Below are 17,128 nucleotides of genomic sequence, written 5' to 3' on the forward strand. Positions count from 1 at the left end.
CTTTTATGGCTTTATTTCTGTAAAACGTTTATTTTTTTTTTATAAGGGGGGCGCGCCGTAAGCGCGTTCACACAGGCTGCATTCTTAAGTGCGAGCCGTCACGACAAGCTGTTCGTCCGACTATATTGAGTCATTTTTACATAAAAAAAGCTTTTATTTCTCATATATTTCTCTCTTTTTGCCACAAGTCCTTCCTGAAGAAGGTATTGTGTACACCGAGAAAAATGCACCTAACCACCATATTGCTACGGTCAGTGACAGGTTTCTGAGAGGTGGTGAAGAAACGAGACCGGGGGCGATAACCCCGCCCTCGCACCATAGCACATGACAGGAAGAGAAGTTGTTTCGATGGAGTGGGAAAGTTAAGGTATTTGATTAAAGATTATAAAGGTAAATGAATTTTTAAAAAATGTATGTGCAAAGATAAATCAGTTATAGTAAACACTACAATATTACATAAAATACGAATTGTAAAATTTGATTTCATGCCGACTTTAAGTTCTCATGGTTGCTAGTAAGACATTTTAACACTGGTGTAAAGAAAGTGTTTGAAGGACAAAAACAAACACAAAACACAAACTTTCGCCTCTATAGCACCCTCTATGGATTGGAAAGCATCAAAATTCAGGGGGGAAAAAAGACTCCGAGGTCATCACAACTGTTCTTTTTAATATGGAAAACAACAGATTACACAATATAGCACATATTAGTTATGTTTTATACAAACTAAAACAAAAATCTAACTAGATGAAACTGCTTCAAAACATCACATTTAAAACATTATCAACTATACACAGGTGAATGTACATATATAAAACACATATATACACTCTTTCAATATATTATTATATAAAGAATTTGTTTTGTTTTCTCCTTTATAAGCAGAGCAGCTTGAAGAGGTCTTTTTCTATAGTGACTGTAGGTTTGTGTGTGGATGTCTGGACCCAGAACTAAAAATATATGGATAGGTAGCATTTTATGTAGTTGTTGGATCCCGTGTAAAATAACATATATTTTCTTATGTCCGAGTAAAACGTTTGAAGTGCACCTAAACTTTGTGTGATTCTGGAAGATGTGCATTAGGTGACATACTACGTGTCTTTTACGGTCATTTCATCCATTAACGTCACATCTGGATCAACAGTTTCCACTCTTTAATCTGTGATAACCTAAAAAAATATGCAGATTAGCTGCCTTCATTGTTTCCAGATTCGAGCGCCTTTGTCGAATTTCACATTCAGAAAGCCTGGAGTGTGCCATCATCCGTTCTGAAGAATAAAACACTGCATGTTTAAATGGAAATGAACAGTCTCTTAACTTGCAGACAGTTTGAAGTCAGTTTGATTGTTTTTCCAGGAGGGTTTCATGGTTGACTGGTCTGGCTGGTGGGTATCCATCTTCAAGCTGGCGTCTAGACCAGCTCCTTCAGTTCAGCAGCAACAGAAGGACCAGCGCTGTGAAAACTGAAGGAGTAACAATCGTTCCTCTACTATAAATGTGTGGAGTCCTGGGCAAGCTTTGTTTTAGAGTGCTGGGCGGAAGTGCCTTAAGGTCCTCCAGGGCGCCATACGCAGCCATGGAGAACTCCGGATCGCCTGTCGTGAGAAGATCGAACACGCACGACTGGAAATAAACATCCTCCACCTGCAGCATCTCTCGACACTTTGTGGTCGCACGTTCTAACATGTCCACGTGCGCCGAGAGGCCTGGCTGCAGCTCGCCGCCATCGGCCTCCCCGTACCAGCTGCCCGTGAGTCGCGGCGGACGAAGGCTCTGCTGCCGGTTGAGAACGTGGGCTTTGATGACCTCGTTGCGCGGGCAGCCGTGCAGACACAGCTGAAGTCCGCCGTTCTCCTCCGCTAAGTCCTCAGGCATGCGGATGGCGAAAGTCAGGTAGCGACCGACCTGCCTCACGATGATGGACGTGCCCAGGTAGCGAGCGTGGATCTTCACCTGCCGTATACCTAGACCTCCGCTGCCCTCCACGATCCACAAGCCATCTCCTTTCCCACCGCTCCGCGTGCCGTCCTGGAACGCTGACGGCAGGTCCTCGGTGGTGGCCTGGTACACCTTCTGCTCGGTGCAGTCATGATAAGACTTGAAGATGACGGTTATCTGCAGGGGAGATCAAACGGGAAACGGTGAGTAATAGCTCACACTGAAAATCAATACATGAAATTGCTTTCAATTGACTAGAGGATTGTTTCAACATTGTGTTTTTGTGCAGCCTGATTTTTGCTTAACAAACTATATGTTGCAACATGTCTTAACCATGGCTGGGTTTCTCAATAACATCATAAGCTTAAAGGGATAGTTCCCCCAAAAATGAAGATTCTGTCAACGTTTAGTCACCCTCAAGTTACTGCAAGCCTGTATGCTTTCCTTTCCTCTGTTGGACGCAAAAGATGATATTTTGAAGAATATTGACTATGGATCCATGGGGTCCATCAACTTTTTAGTTCCCAACATCCTTTAAAATATATTATTTTGTGTTCAATAAAATAAAGAAATGTCTTTGGAACAACTTGAAGGTGAAGTAAATGACAATTGTCATTTTTGGGTGAGCCATCCCTTTAAGTAGATCATAGAACCATTGGCACCAATTTTGCGAAATGCAGCCCTGGTCACTGGTGTTTTGGAATTATTTATATACTGTTATAGAATTGATTCATATTCTGAATTAGCTTTTATTTTTGTATTTTCAGTTTTTAATCTTAAATGGATAGTTCATCCAAAAATTTAAATTCTGTTATTATTTACTTACCCTCAAGTTGATCCAAACCTGTATGAGTTTCTTTGTTCTGCTGAACACAAAAAAAGATATTTAGAAGAATGTTTTTAACAAAACAGATAGAGCAACCATTGACTACCATAGTATTTTTTTCCAACTATGGTAGTCAATGGTTGCTCTATCTGCTTGGTTACAAGCATTCTTCAAAATATCTTCTTTTGTGTTCAGCAGAACAAAGAAACTCATACAGGTTTGGAACAACTTAAGGGTGTGTAAATGATGACAGAATTTTCATTTATGGGTGAACTATCCCTTTAAGTTTTACTCATTTTGTTATGTGCTTTTATTCGTTTTTATTTTAAATATTTATATTTAGCTTTATTTTTTAGCTATTTTCAGGCCCCCCCCCCAAAATTGTGTAACGTGGAAGAGACAATGACTAAAACATTTATGTTCATTGAAATAAAGCTGAAATAAAATTAAAAAAAATATTAGTTGAAAATGCAAAGTAACTGAAATAATTTTAAGCATAATAAATGTAATAATTAAGCAAAATAAATGTAAACCTAAAAACAATAATAATATTTTAAACAAAACTAAACCAGAAAAAAAAAAAAAAAAAAAAAAAAAAAAATTGACAAAAGCACATGACTAAATTACTAAAACCGTAGCATTTAACTGAATTCAAAAATAGCAGAATATTAATAAATCAGTATTTAAATAATATAGTAAAATAACACCGCAAGAGTGAAAGACCTACAGCTTGAGAAAATAAATAAATAGCAGGTGTCGCCACATGATGGCAGTAGAAGAACAGAGAAAAACCAAGATGGACAATTTAGGGTTGTCAGTCAGTATCTAATCTAAACCAAAGTCAGTGATAAATCAATGGAATATCCAACTGTACAATTTTATAAAGCTCTGATCAGGTCATGGAGCTGTAAACCATCAACTGTCAATAAGATTTAGTCATGATTAGTCCAAGTATGTCCACTTCATTTAAGTTTAAAGAAATAGCAACTGATGGAACTCGATGAATAAAAATGAGTTTTGTGTCAATTTTGTAGGCTATCATGCACTCTTCTTGGGCCAAATGAAAAATTAATGAGAAATCCTTAAACAATTATTCTCATAAACACTTTGTGTTAAAATCAGTGGCCCCTGAAAGGTTATTCAAGTGACAAGTTTTATGTGCCCTGGTATTATATTCCTTTCCAGAAAAAAAAACAAAAAAAAAACACACATTGTCATTCCCATATTACCGTAATACTTCATGTCTGTTAACCTTCCAGGAACTAACTAACCGTAACCGGAGGCTGAATAATTTATTTTCCATTCCTCCTTTTATGTGTCTCCCCCTACTCTTTCTAAAACAGCTGGGGGATTCTATTATATAGTCTTTGGTCCTGCATGGTCACCACAGCTCAACAGTCTAACTCCACGTCCCCTTAATAGAAGAGACAAGAGAGGAAAAAAAAAGGTCCTCCAATGACATCATTGTTTGGGCTGACTGTCTCAAGCTTTTGGTTTGAACGATATCTTTGGACAGCGCAATGACATTTTCCCCTGAAGTTTCGGTTACATTTATTTGGCAATCTATATCTGTAATTCTATAATATAAACTAATATAATTTGCCATACATATTTATAAAGTATCAAAGGAAAAGTTCACCAAAGTCAGTTTGTTTTCCTAACAATGAAAGTCAATGGGGTTCAAATGTAGGTTTTGGACCATATTGACTTTCATTGTATGGCCAAAAAGATGAATTTGGGTGTTTAGAACGACTTGATTGGGGTGGAGGTGATGATGACCATTTTCTTTTGTTTTTCACATTTTCATCACTTGCACTGATGGCAAGGCTTCCAAACTTTGACCCATTCTCATAAAACCATGAATACCAGTCTCCGCTTCTCCAAAGAGTTCTCTAAAGTTTGAACAGGTAGCACCAACACGAAGGCTGTTTATACAACTAACCTTGTTGGTTGCTGTAGCACTGGAGCCTTCAACCACCGGTACGTTTGTGACTTGAACTGAAAGGTAACGGTTGTGGATGAGCGGCCAGGCTCCCTCAACCCTACATGTCTGGAACTCATCCCGAAAAGTCCGCAAGTGAGGATCGCCGAATAATCCACAATGTCCGTACTTTTTCTGTTGGGCCGCCGGTCCTGAGGCGAGCACCCTGCTTTCATAGTTGCAGACGTCCACTACTGGCGGCTTGGAAGTGCTGGGTGCTTTAGCCGACGACGTTGGGCCGTCGCTTGAGCAGTTGTGCTGTGCAAAGAGTTCTTTAATACGGAATACAGCGGAGTGGTACACCAAGTCCCCCCTACAACCACGAGCCGTGCGACGCGTACACAACGAGTAGGCCCTCAGAGCGATGCAGTAGTCCACATCTGGAAGCACCTCCTCTTGCAAGCCACCGGAGGGTGAGAATGAGGCCACGTACTCGGCATTACAGCGCTGAATTCGACATGTTTGGCAGCACACTGTTGAGAATCAAGAAGAATGAGTAAGAATCACACATTAATGAGACGCCTTTAAAACTGGGAGAATCATTATTTGATGGTTGGTTGGTGATGGAGATACACATAATTAAAGTTCTTAGCCTTGGCAATCTACACTAAACCTCTTTAACAGCTACACAACTGCTGTATTTTGTCATTCTGGCACATTCATTGGTTGCAGCAGGGCATCTGAAAAGACAGCTTCTCCAAACCAAGAAAACATTGTCTGGAATGCTTTATGGTTATGGTCTAACAAAGGTGTGAAAATAGTAACTGCTTAATTTCATATGATGAGTTTTAAATGCTTTGAATACAGGCCAAACAATAACAAATGTGATGGAATTTAGGTAGCATAAGTAAAAATATTAAAAACTCCCATAGCTAAGACACAGTAATTGTATTCTACAGGGTTTCCACACATTTTGACCAATACATTTCCATGATTTTAGAGTAGAGTAGTGTGCAAGTAATGACTAAAAGTTTGCACAATAACATGGAAGCAGTGTTCACAAGTAAATAAATTAACTTAATAGATTGTTAATTTTCATCACAAATACCGTTTATTTTATTGCCTACATTAATTATCATCCATGCAACTAAAACTCCGTTGAAATTAATGCAAATGTTTGTGATCAGATGTAATTTAAGAATAAGACTACCCAATATGCAAATTTGTGAGAAAGCATTGGTCTGTTGCGTCCATATAGCTTCAAGTACATTGCTCATGGTAAAAAACATAGTAAAATAGTGTTCTATCAGGATGCATTTAACATATAAGATGTAAACTAGGCTGACTAAAACTTTAATAGTTTATTTAACTTTTCTCAGATTGTATACATTTTGTGAATTCTTAAGCTATCATACAGAAACAATACCTAAACCCTTCAAAACGGACCTTTATATTTAAAAAAAAAATTTCCTTTACACATTATACGTTTAATATATGACTGACTACCATTAAATATTAATTAATAAATACATTGACGCACATTATAAGCATGTGTTATTGATGTGGTCTAACGACTATTTACTTAACAAAAAATAATTAATCTGCAGATAAATAAAACATTTTCAATCATAAAACAAAGTGTTTGTTCATTTCCATCTATACAAAAATCGCGTTTTACATTTTAAGTCACACTCGCCGACGTTAAAAACTCTCGACACAAAAACAACATCCTGCGCGTGCTTTTCAGAGAGGCGTAGGCGGTTAAACCGCGCACGTAACGTAAAGCATAAATAACACATATTTGCTGTTCAATGTCACAATTATCTTATTCATTGCTCGTTAAGTCGCGTTTTCATCTTCAACAGTAACGGACTTTCGAAGTAAACGGCTTAAAACAACGACACAGCGAGAAGCTAGCCAGGTTAGCCAAAGTTTTGTCAAAGTAATACAATATCTGACTGAACTATGCAACACGCTTAAAGACCAGTAAACTGTGAGGATTCGCTTCGGATATCTTTTCAGAAGGTATGTAACCTTATAACATTTGATTCTCACTGTCAATATTTAAAATAATATAGTGGGTTTAACGTACATATTTTCACAAACACGGCGCTGATTTGCTAGCGAGTTAGCAGCACCACTAAGGCCTAGAGAAGAACTAACGTTAACTGCGTTTGAAATAGTGCTTTAATATGAGCGATGGGCGACTGCATTAAGTAGTGCGTTTAACATTAAAATGTTTTTAGTGATTTTGATTTAACAACTTCCCTCCAAACGACAGTGGGAAGTTTTCCCAGCAGCGCTCGCTCCGGGATGAGCGCATGCAAATAAGAGCGATTAATAAGAGCAACAGCAAAAAAAAAACTATTTACCTGGTCGGAGTAACAGGCACATAGAAACCACTAAAAGACAAATCCAGTCCCAAAGCTGCCGCTTAGCCAGGTTGAGAGTGCCGCTTCTCCCCATGCCAATCCATTCAGTTTGATTGCAGTTCTCCAACTGCTGCTCATCGGCGTTGAGGCTGCGAGAAATCACACAACTTTTTCATTCCCTTTCCCCAGCCACTGTCATTCAAAGGGAAAAGTGCTGAAAAGCATCACATGGGAGGAGCTTCTAATTGCCAGCCCTTTCCATGAATGCTGACAAGTGCTCAGTCACGTCTTTATAGGAGTCATGCATTGCAAAACATGCACATCAAATGAACAATTTTGTCTACAAGGGAAAATGTTATTTTAAGGTTGCACAAGTCTCGTTTTTTAATACAGTCATTTGTTGTTGCTATGCCTGGTATAAAGTTAGTTTTTAGAAAAGTCAGTGTTATACAAAGAAAGTGCCCAAGAAATAAGAAAATATTAACAGTCATTTAATACTTACGATTCACATTTAAATTAGAGTAAAATAAATTTAGACTAATTCTTTGTTACATATGCAATGCCTGAACTGATAAAAAGATTTAAACATGCCAAAACAGGCATGGGAATGAACTACTGTCATCTATCAAGTGCATGTCTTTGGACAGCTGAAAGTCTACAAAGCTTATTCTGATCTATGTAATAAGCAGAGAAAGATTGAAGAAATGAAAATAGCCTAGCCCGAGGGCTTAGTTTTATGATGGGCTTCAGCATGCTAATCCTACATTCTCTAGTGTAATATCATGGTTTGTTGAACTACTTTGAGCTGGTTTGATCATGCTTGCAGTTAGTGTTTTGAGATATAAGGTTACATTGTGATTATGGAAACAAAACAATATATTGCTTACCGTTCTAACTGATTTTGAGGATCCATTGAAACCGCAACCTTGAAGTAAACACAAAATATTATAGATAATTTAAAATAAAATGTCTATATTTTAATATAAATATTAGAGCTGCATGATTCTGGATAAATTGAGAATCTCATAAAAAAAAAAAAAAAAATAGAGATCACAATTATCCCACAATTCTGAATTGACAACACAACAAAAATAATGTGTATTTTATTACAGGTTTTGACAACAATGTGCTGCAGTCTATTTAAAAATATATATTCGAATTATTTTTTGATTTAATTATTTTTTTAATGAATGATTCAATGACTCACTCACAAAGACTTCAGTTGTTTCATTACTGGATGAATAAATGATTCGATGGTATACATTTTGAATGTTTGTAGCAGAAATAACAATACTGAATGTTCGCTGTGACAAAGGTTTAATAGCCAAATCGCTGTCATGAGATCTTTAGCTCTAGTCAATGTAAAAAAATAAATAAAAAAATGCTGCCTTAATTTTTTTCAGTACAATCAACTTGGATGTTTAAGTAATTTCAACTTAAATTACATTAAAGTGACTTAAAAAATGAGTTGAATTTTGTATAACTAAAAGTTATAATATCTTCGTAAGTTGAATACGGAAAGCGGTCTGGTGGAAGCTAGATATTTTACTTTATAAAGTTTCGATATATATTTTTCTTACAAGAACCCATCGATTCGCTTCAGATGGCCTTTATTAACCCCCCAGAGCCGTGTGGAGTGCGTTTATGATGGATGGATGCACTTTTTTGAGCTTCAATCTCGTGGGCCCTGTTCTCTGCCATTTATAAAGCTTGGAAACATCAGGATATTTATTAATATAACTCCAATCGTGTTCATCAGAAAGAAGAAAGTCATATACATCTAGGGAATCTTGAGGGTGAGTAAATCATGAGGTAATTTTCATTTTAGAGTTAACTAATCTTCTAAAGCAATGTAAAAACATATGTTGTCATAACTTATTGATCGTAATTTTTTTTACAGTACAAATACACTTTCAAATATATTTAAAATATATAGACATTGATAGTAGTTATTCTTAAATTATTGTATCTTCACAGGTTGTTTGATCCCTCGGAGTCTGACTTCAAACTGCATTTCATTCTCCCTCACAACAATATATGCATTAATAAAGGCAGTGATAATAGTAATTACTAAGTACTACTTCTGGAGAACTGGCTTCCCCATTCTTGTTTCAGGCCTATAGTGGTATTGATACTACAGAGGCATCATTCAGAATCTGGCCACTGAAGCAAATACCTCAATTCACTCAGGTGGATGGATCAGTGAGCCTCTTACAAGCACCTCATGGCAGTAGACGACTTGACAAGGCTGATGGGCGGAGAAAGGGTTCTTTCTTTCCCCCACATTTGTGAGCATATTACATTGCATGACCCAGCGAATATACATATTCCTCTGATTGAAACAAGAAGGGAGCGAGTCAATTACAAAGATGAATCAGGTAAAAAAGAAAGAGAAAAGAAAAGAAAGGAACGGAAAAGAAGGGATAAGCCAGTACATTTCTCCTGACACTGACTCACTTGTTCTTATACAATAGTGGAATGAGGTCAGTCTGGTAAAATTAGCCATCCGCTTCATGGCAGGACTGAATGCCAGGCCAGCGAGAGGGGACGGAGAGTCTCCATTTGAGAAACCAGAGAAATAAAGAGACTACATTTTTTGACAGAGAGTGAGATGAAGTATTGGGAAGAAAGGAGAAGAAGGTCATTTGCTAAAAGCCCAGAACTCCTACTCGGCGTAAGTTGAGAAAAAGAAGTGAAATAAAACAAGACAAACCATTAGACCAAATAAGAGGCCAAAAAAAACCTGAATTGAATAATGATTCTTTTCAAACAGGTTTCCCAAAGACTCCCCTCATCTGTTATTGGCTCAAAAATACAACTAGGCGATGCCCCCAAACTCACATCATTGGTTGAGCTGCTGTTGCCGGGCTGGTTGGGATGTTCAAACAAACATGGCAATGTTTTCATAACGCCACAGAGCCAGTGTTTACACTCTACAAGGGACTTACAAACTTAGAGCTGTCTCTGCATATTAAGCTGAGAATGTTTTTAACAGCGAAAAAATTGCACACTTCAACTTTTAGAAAACAATTGTCTGAAGTTTTATTTATCTATAAATTCAAAGATGGACATAAGAGTGAGAGACAGAGAAGCAGGGAAGTGACAGAAGGAGAGTAGGAGAGAGAAGAAAAAGAGGAATTGGCATTGGGTTTCCACTGACTGTATGTCTGGGCAGCTCCATATGGTCCTCATTAAGGTGCTCTCTCTGTGGGAGCAGCTCCACACCGCGCTGCTTGTTTTTGTTATTAGTCCCATCACATTTTGGAATGGAGGGCATTGGAATATTGGGCCACTGACAGGTCTTGCCCAGTAGTTCTCAACCAGAGTTTTTATCATTAACTACTAAAACTATTCAAATAGTTTTTGTTAACTGAAATCCAATTTAAAAAGTGGATAAAAATTGAAAATGTAAGAAATTATGTAGAAATGCTGCTTTCATGTTGTGGGTATATACAATGTATTATTTTATATACTAGCCAAAATATCAAAAGGTTTGATATAGGGCTGCATGATATATAATTTTAGCATCAATATTGTGATATGTGCATCGACAATAGTCACATTGCAGGATGTGCGATGTCAAGTATAGGGATTGTAGTTGATCCGTGGTCTGTCCCTGGTTCAGAATGCATGTGATTCGCGGATTAACTGCAAAGTTTAACCATCATAGAGTGAAAGTTTATCATTTGCATGTGTTTTTAAGTCCTGTCAGTTTACGCATCAAGCGCAAGAAGACTGCGCAAACAGCACGTGAACACCAAATTCAGTTCCCTTTCTCTATTTTTTGAGCTTGAACGGACACATGCACGCAAATTGTAGTCAAAATGCCCATCTCAGTGAGTATCCTCGTAAATAGTCGGTTATGTGTTGTAAACAATTGAGGCTTTTGAAGCCTCTTTTGAAGACTTAATGGATGATAATACAGTTTGTTGCAGTTCACATTTTTTCCCCCGCTGCTGATCATAATAAGTATGTGAGCCACCAGTTGAAAAACGAGTCGAGTCTAGTGTCCTTCAACTGTGCAACTGTGAGAAATGAGCACTTAAAATGTGTTTACCCACACTTTGTAGCTAAAATTAAACTTTTCTCAGTAGTGCATTTGAGTCACAGAGGAGAGATTTGCTTCACTGGTGACAGAGACTCAGAGCAATTACCATAGATAACAGGGACAGAAGTGTGTGCCTGTAAGAGGCTGCCACTGATACCATCTCTGCTCAAGGATCCCACTTAACTGCCTTGATTGATGCCCAACTGAACCCTAGGGGGTACGAAAAGTTAAGTTCTTTGTGGACCCTAAGTGGATTGCTTTCTACCTGAGAGTTGTTGTGTATTAATTTGTAATGATTGCAATTGCAGTACAATTAATTGCATTGGAAAAGTAGTTGCGTTTGACACGAGTTTCTATATGTTGGGTTTAACATATTTAATACGCTGAAAATATTAAGCATTACACCTAATATTAGGTGCTACCCTGTCTGCTTCCTTCAGGTAATTTGTTTGCAATCACCAAATCTTTTTTTTCCCTCACTCCCTTAGAGCTGTTTCCTTCTACTCAAGAGATGCTGTTGACATAGTGTCAAGCTCGATTCTTTTTAAAAAGATAAACACACAAGTAACCTTAGATTCAGGGTCATGAGGTCTTCTCAGTTTGGTGAAGAAAGATAGAGGAAGTAAACAAAGACGGAATGAGGAGAAGCTTTAGATCTCCTCTCTAAGAAAGGCTAAGCTTAAGCAAAGGCAATCTGTGGGATCAACACTGAGCTGCTCCCATCCATACCTGACAATAGGTGAATCCAAAAGACTTTGTTCTTGAACTTTAGGTTTCCGATTGACAGCCACATACAACATAAAACATTTCAAGGTGACTCTGCTCAAGATGTTTTATCTAACTCAAACAAGTTTTGGTTTAAGTTTAAACAACTTACTAATAGGTGTGGTCTGATTTGTGTCCTATGTGTAGAGAATTGATGAGGTCTCTTTATTTAAAGAAGATATTTTGCAGAACTATTTTTTTGTCCAGTGGGGTCCAAAAAAACAATGGAGACACTGAGACATTTTTCAAAATATTATTTTGTGTACAACAGAAGAAAGAAGGTCATACATTTGGAACAGCATTTTTAGGTGAGTTTCTTATTCCACATGGTCTTTTCCAATCAACATAGAATTATTATTATTATTATTATTTTAAATGGGTATGTTTACATGCACTAATTTTCATTAATCCGATTTCAGATTCTGGAAGTTCTTTTTAAATGAATGTCCGTTTATGAATTCCGAACAAAACTTCAGCACGTGCAGTTCCCCAGTCACCACGTTCTGAACCAGAGAAAGCCACCACAATAATCTCACAGTGAGTATAATTGTCGTTTTTTCCTTGATGACTGCGTAAAAGGAAGCTGACCAATATGTCAGAAGTGTTTTTTTTTGTGCTATTTATGGGATATTTCAGGTCTACACCATCCCTTACAAACCAATCAAAATTTCATTCGGGTTGAGCTCAATTGGATCATTTTAACTAACAGCGTGCACCAACGCAAACACTCTTTTGGCATTAAAAAACTACTGTCAGGATTTACTAAAGACAGTGAGAAATTAGTGCTGAAAAGGTGTGGACAGGGTTATTTTTGTGTCTGACCTTATTGCATATGCATTTGTAGGAGTTTCCCTTTCAGATGCAAAATTTATGGAAGGAGAATATTTAAATGAATCATGCAAGGTGATTTACTAAGGTTTATGCTCGTCAATTTACTGGTATTTGCAGCATTATTTTCCGCCCAAAAAACATGTCTTAAACCAGACACTAATTTGTGCTGCTCTTGGTAGATTTTGTTGGTCATTATGGAAATGATCCGGCTGCCTCTCTGTTCTTTAATTTGTACGTCTTCAGTATATCACGCACAGAACATTCCACTCCCATCAGTGCTTTTTTGGAATTGCGCTCTCACGCTCATTTGCCCTGTTTAGTAAATCTTTTCAAAACAGCTGAGACGTCAATCCAATTTCTAATGGATTATTTGGGTACATATAAACACATCTGGTGTAGTCTCATCATTTATCATACAACCTTTGTCATTGTCAAACTGTAGTGTGTGGACTGAAATAACCGCTAAAAGTTATAACAATGCTAAAAACGTCCACCCATTTGATGCAGTTGGGATTACGAAAATAACTCTTAAGTGGTGCATGTAGTCTTTTCAAATATGTTTGCTGAAGTACCAGGCACAATAACTGATGTGAGAAGGGAAGAATGCAAGAGAGAAGCAATGAAAACTCTTAAAAGTTCTCTCACTCTCTCTCCCTCCCACAACAGCACCTGCTCAGGCTCTCGTTTCAAACCTCTCAGCTGTGGGAGCATTCTATGACCAAATAAATCCGTGGAATCAAACGTGACTCCCACTCCCAGACCTTCAAGTCCAGCCCTGAGCTCAAGCCATGGGAACACAATACATTCAACAAAGCCCACATCACCCTGAGCTTACTATTCATCTTTTGAGAATTTTTGCCTCTACTGATGATTTTTCAATTGCCGAAAGTGCCAAACTTTTGCCAGCATCATCTTATTGGATGGCAGCTGTGCCTTTCCTCCACTCACTAAGTTCAAGAATGGACAAACTTATTACTATATAAACACATTATTCGAAAGTGGTTTCAAAAAGTGGTACATAAAACTTGTGCTCTGTATTCCAAATATTCTGTCATATAATAGATTTGCGCAAGAAACAGGCAAAAATGTAAGTAGCTACTCACTGATAATGGTCTCCTCCATTGGACTATTAACCTTTACAGCCAAATAATTGAGTGAATACAAAAAAAACGAATCAGTCCCATTTGTGAACAAATCATTTAGACCAGTTTTGTAGGCTGATTTGTTGAAAAGATCTGACTCAAAAACGCAAACAGGCATGGCTTCTCATATAAACTCAGTGAAAAGGTCAGTCTTTTATACACATAAAGCTATTGCATGACTTCAGAAAACCTTCAGTAAAGCGCACACACATCATATGGACTACTTTTAATGATGTGTTTGTGGTGCTTTTTTGACGTTTTGAAGCTTGACAGTACTGGTCCTCATTCACTTTCATTATATAAAAAAAAGAGGGACCAGGATGTTCTCAATTTTTAAAATTCAATTTTCATTTAATGTTCCACAGATTTGGAACAATATGAGAATGAGTAAAAATAAATAAAAAATATTCAAAATTCAACATTTACTTGTGCAATTTATTTAACATAAAATATTAAAATATAAAATTTTATATATATATATATATATATATATATATATATATATATATATATATATATATATATATATATATATATATATATATATATATATATATATAATTATTTTATTTACATTTTTCATTATAATATATGTGTAAAGAAGACAATCCAGCAATGATTTCACATTAATGATCACAAATAATTAAGGTTATCCTGAGGACTTAGATCACATGAACAGCAGACCATGTTTCTATAAAAAAAATGTATGTAATATTTAGACAAAGAGGTTGTAGGCGAATTAACTTCTAGTATAAGTATAGTCTAAACTCTAAAAAGCAGATGACAAAGATTGACATCTTTCAGACTAATCTACAAAAAAAAAAATCTAAATTGACTATTCTGCATTCAAAGTATTTGTTTTCTGAACTCAAGTATGCATAATAGAGAAGTTTCAGGCTTAAAATCCTAAAACGGCACCAGGCAAACCAGCTCTGCTGCAGTACTGTAGTAACAACCAAGGGTTCACTTTAAGGGTCACTAAGTATCAAGTGACATGAGTAATGGCATTGCTAGTCCCAAAGCGAATGGTAGAAAGATGAAATGGAACTTACCTCTGATTTTTGTGACTGATGGGCATGTGGCATGGATGTGTAAAACACCATTTCACTGAGAGAAGTCTGTTAACCCCTGTCCGCTAGCTGCCTCAACCAGACAACTGTGTCCAGCTTTGCTTGACAAAGGGAGATAGCTGTGAATTAAAGCACATGACAACAGCTGTCTTTTTAAAGAATCGGCACTTTGATTAGGGTTGGTTTGTAGTTAAGCAATGTTCGCTAATTCCTACATATCCGGGAAGGGCGGGTTGGAGAAAAGTCGAAAAAATCCTGAACACACTAGCATGCACACACACATACACATTTATACACATTCAAAGGATTTGACAACATATGTCGTCTTTGGCCAGGGTCCCATATTCTACAATGGTCATTGTACAATGGTAAGGCCAGAGTCTTACAGCAAATGTATAGCGGCTCCAAAGTATTTGGACACTTTTGGACACTTTAGTCACACGTCTGTCTGTCTGTCTGTCTGTCTGTCTGTCTGTCTGTCTGTCTGTCTGTCTGTCTGTCTGTCTGTCTGTCTATCTATCTATCTATCTATCTATCTATCTATCTGTCTGTCTGTCTGTCTGTCTGTCTGTCTATCTATCTGTCACCTATCTATCTATCTGTCTGTCTGTCTGTCTGTCTATCTATCTGTCACATATCTATCTATCTATCTGTCTATCTGTCTGTCTGTCTGTCTGTCTATCCATCTATCTATCACATGTCGGTCTATCTATCTGTCTGTCTGTCTGTCTGTCTGTCTGTCTGTCTGTCTGTCTGTCTGTCTGTCTGACTGTCTATCTATCTGTCTGTCTGTCTGTCTCTGCATTTACCCATTTCATATTATTTTATATTTAAACATGTTTGGGTCATAGGAGTAAAATAAAACACAAAGCAAAAAATAAAAAAAAATATGGAAATAAATGGCATGTAAATAGTGTTTTTTTTTATTTTTTTTATTGAAACTGTTAAGCAGAATTTTTTTTTTGTTCTAAAAAAGTTTTTTTTAAACCGTAAGTAAATAAATATAGCTTGAAATGTTGTTTTATACTGTACAGCAAACACATTTTTAACTGGCTTATGGGTCAAAATACATTTTGGGGCCATATAAATGAATGTTTTGATTAGTTTTTTATTATTTTAATTATTTCTGTTATCACCTAGTTTGCTCTGAATTTGCTTTCAGGTGCATTTGCATATATTCTAAATGATCAGTTTTCACATTAGATCGATCACATTAGATATTATCAGATTAATCAATGTTCTTGTTAAAAGATTTAAAATATCCTCACTATGGAATGTGCTACTCAACAAAACACTACAAAGGCCAAACTGCATCACTCAAGGTTTTTGAGCATGCTATAACTTTGTCCAGATTCTTTTTTGTTTCTATAAAATATTTTTTGCACAAGCAGCTGTTCAAATAGACAGCTGCTCTGGCCATTCATTCAAATGGCAGTGATTACAAATCAAGCCGGTGTTGTCTTTGAGTTGATCCATTGCTATTTCAACAAGTAATCCTCGGTCTCCTGCACATGTTCCTGCTCACACAGACACAAGCATTCTTATCCATTGATGAATCCAATGACCAAATTTGAAGCATGTTATAGAGACAATGCTTTAAGACATGACAAACATTTCTACAGACAAAAGGGGCCTAAACAGCAACATCATGGCACCGTTGGATTTGAGATGCTGTTGGCTGCTAGGAGCCACGTAATCTCTCGCTCGCTTCACATTTTTTCCGTATCTCTCTGTATGAGAAGAATCCATCTGACCAAAGCCTCTGTGGCGACGGCAAGCGCTTCATGCCAGTCTCCACACGGGCATGCCAATGCGCAATAACAGATAAGCGCACGCATAAAGCGTAACACATGCACATACATCAGCACAAACATATGCATTCACACACATGCATGCACACCCAACGTGCCCCCAGCTGTTCCTCGCCCTCACTGCATGAAGCAGGTGTAGGGTGGATCTTGTGGGGTGGGAGTGGGCATGGCTTTTTCGGAGAACAGAATTTCTATTGTTGCAGCTATGCGTCCCATGATGTGACTGGAAATTTGTATCATGTTCGTTCTGCTTTGTGTAACGTTAGTGCACAGCTGCAGAGCTAAGCGTTTATTACAATTCTAGTTAATGCCTTATATGTCTCTTCTGGCTTGTAAACCCCCCTGGGGCCTGTCCAGCAGTTTTGTCCATAATGTCTTTTCTGCACTTTAAAGTTATTAAAGCA

At 37.3% G+C, this 17,128-nt stretch overlaps 1 protein-coding gene and 1 long non-coding RNA gene across 2 annotated transcripts; one reads left to right on the top strand and one right to left on the bottom strand.

The window, feature by feature from the left end:
- Positions 1 to 649: 649 nt before the first annotated feature.
- On the bottom strand, positions 650 to 15,003 carry rgmd (RGM domain family, member D). The gene is made up of 5 exons (XM_079807614.1): positions 14,896 to 15,003; positions 7,945 to 7,982; positions 7,058 to 7,206; positions 4,707 to 5,218; positions 650 to 2,115 (listed from the first exon to the last, which is right to left on the bottom strand). Exons 1-5 carry the CDS (start codon positions 14,944 to 14,946, stop codon positions 1,426 to 1,428), a joined length of 1,440 nt encoding a protein of 479 aa, XP_079663740.1. The 5' UTR covers positions 14,947 to 15,003; the 3' UTR covers positions 650 to 1,425.
- LOC307120529 lies at positions 10,853 to 14,232 on the top strand. Its single transcript, XR_013815807.1, has 4 exons — positions 10,853 to 11,918; positions 12,018 to 12,178; positions 12,290 to 12,407; positions 13,368 to 14,232. It is a non-coding gene; the product is annotated as an uncharacterized lncRNA (long non-coding RNA).
- Positions 15,004 to 17,128: the final 2,125 nt, after the last annotated feature.

This window comes from Gobio gobio (genome assembly GCF_949357685.1).
Source record: "Gobio gobio genome assembly, chromosome: 24".
NCBI classification, from domain to species: domain Eukaryota; kingdom Metazoa; phylum Chordata; class Actinopteri; order Cypriniformes; family Gobionidae; genus Gobio; species Gobio gobio.

What these genes read in the sequence shown, in the direction of transcription:
- rgmd (XM_079807614.1), bottom strand. Translation starts at nt 14,946, where the DNA reads ATGGTGTTTTACACATCCATGCCACATGCCCATCAGTCACAAAAATCA. An exon ending in ATCAGTCACAAAAATCAGAG is followed by an intron (nt 7,983 to 14,895) that starts GTAAGTTCCATT and finishes GTTTACTTCAAG; the next exon opens with GTTGCGGTTTCAATGGATCC. An exon ending in GTGCCTGTTACTCCGACCAG is followed by an intron (nt 5,219 to 7,057) that starts GTAAATAGTTTT and finishes GATTCTCAACAG; the next exon opens with TGTGCTGCCAAACATGTCGA.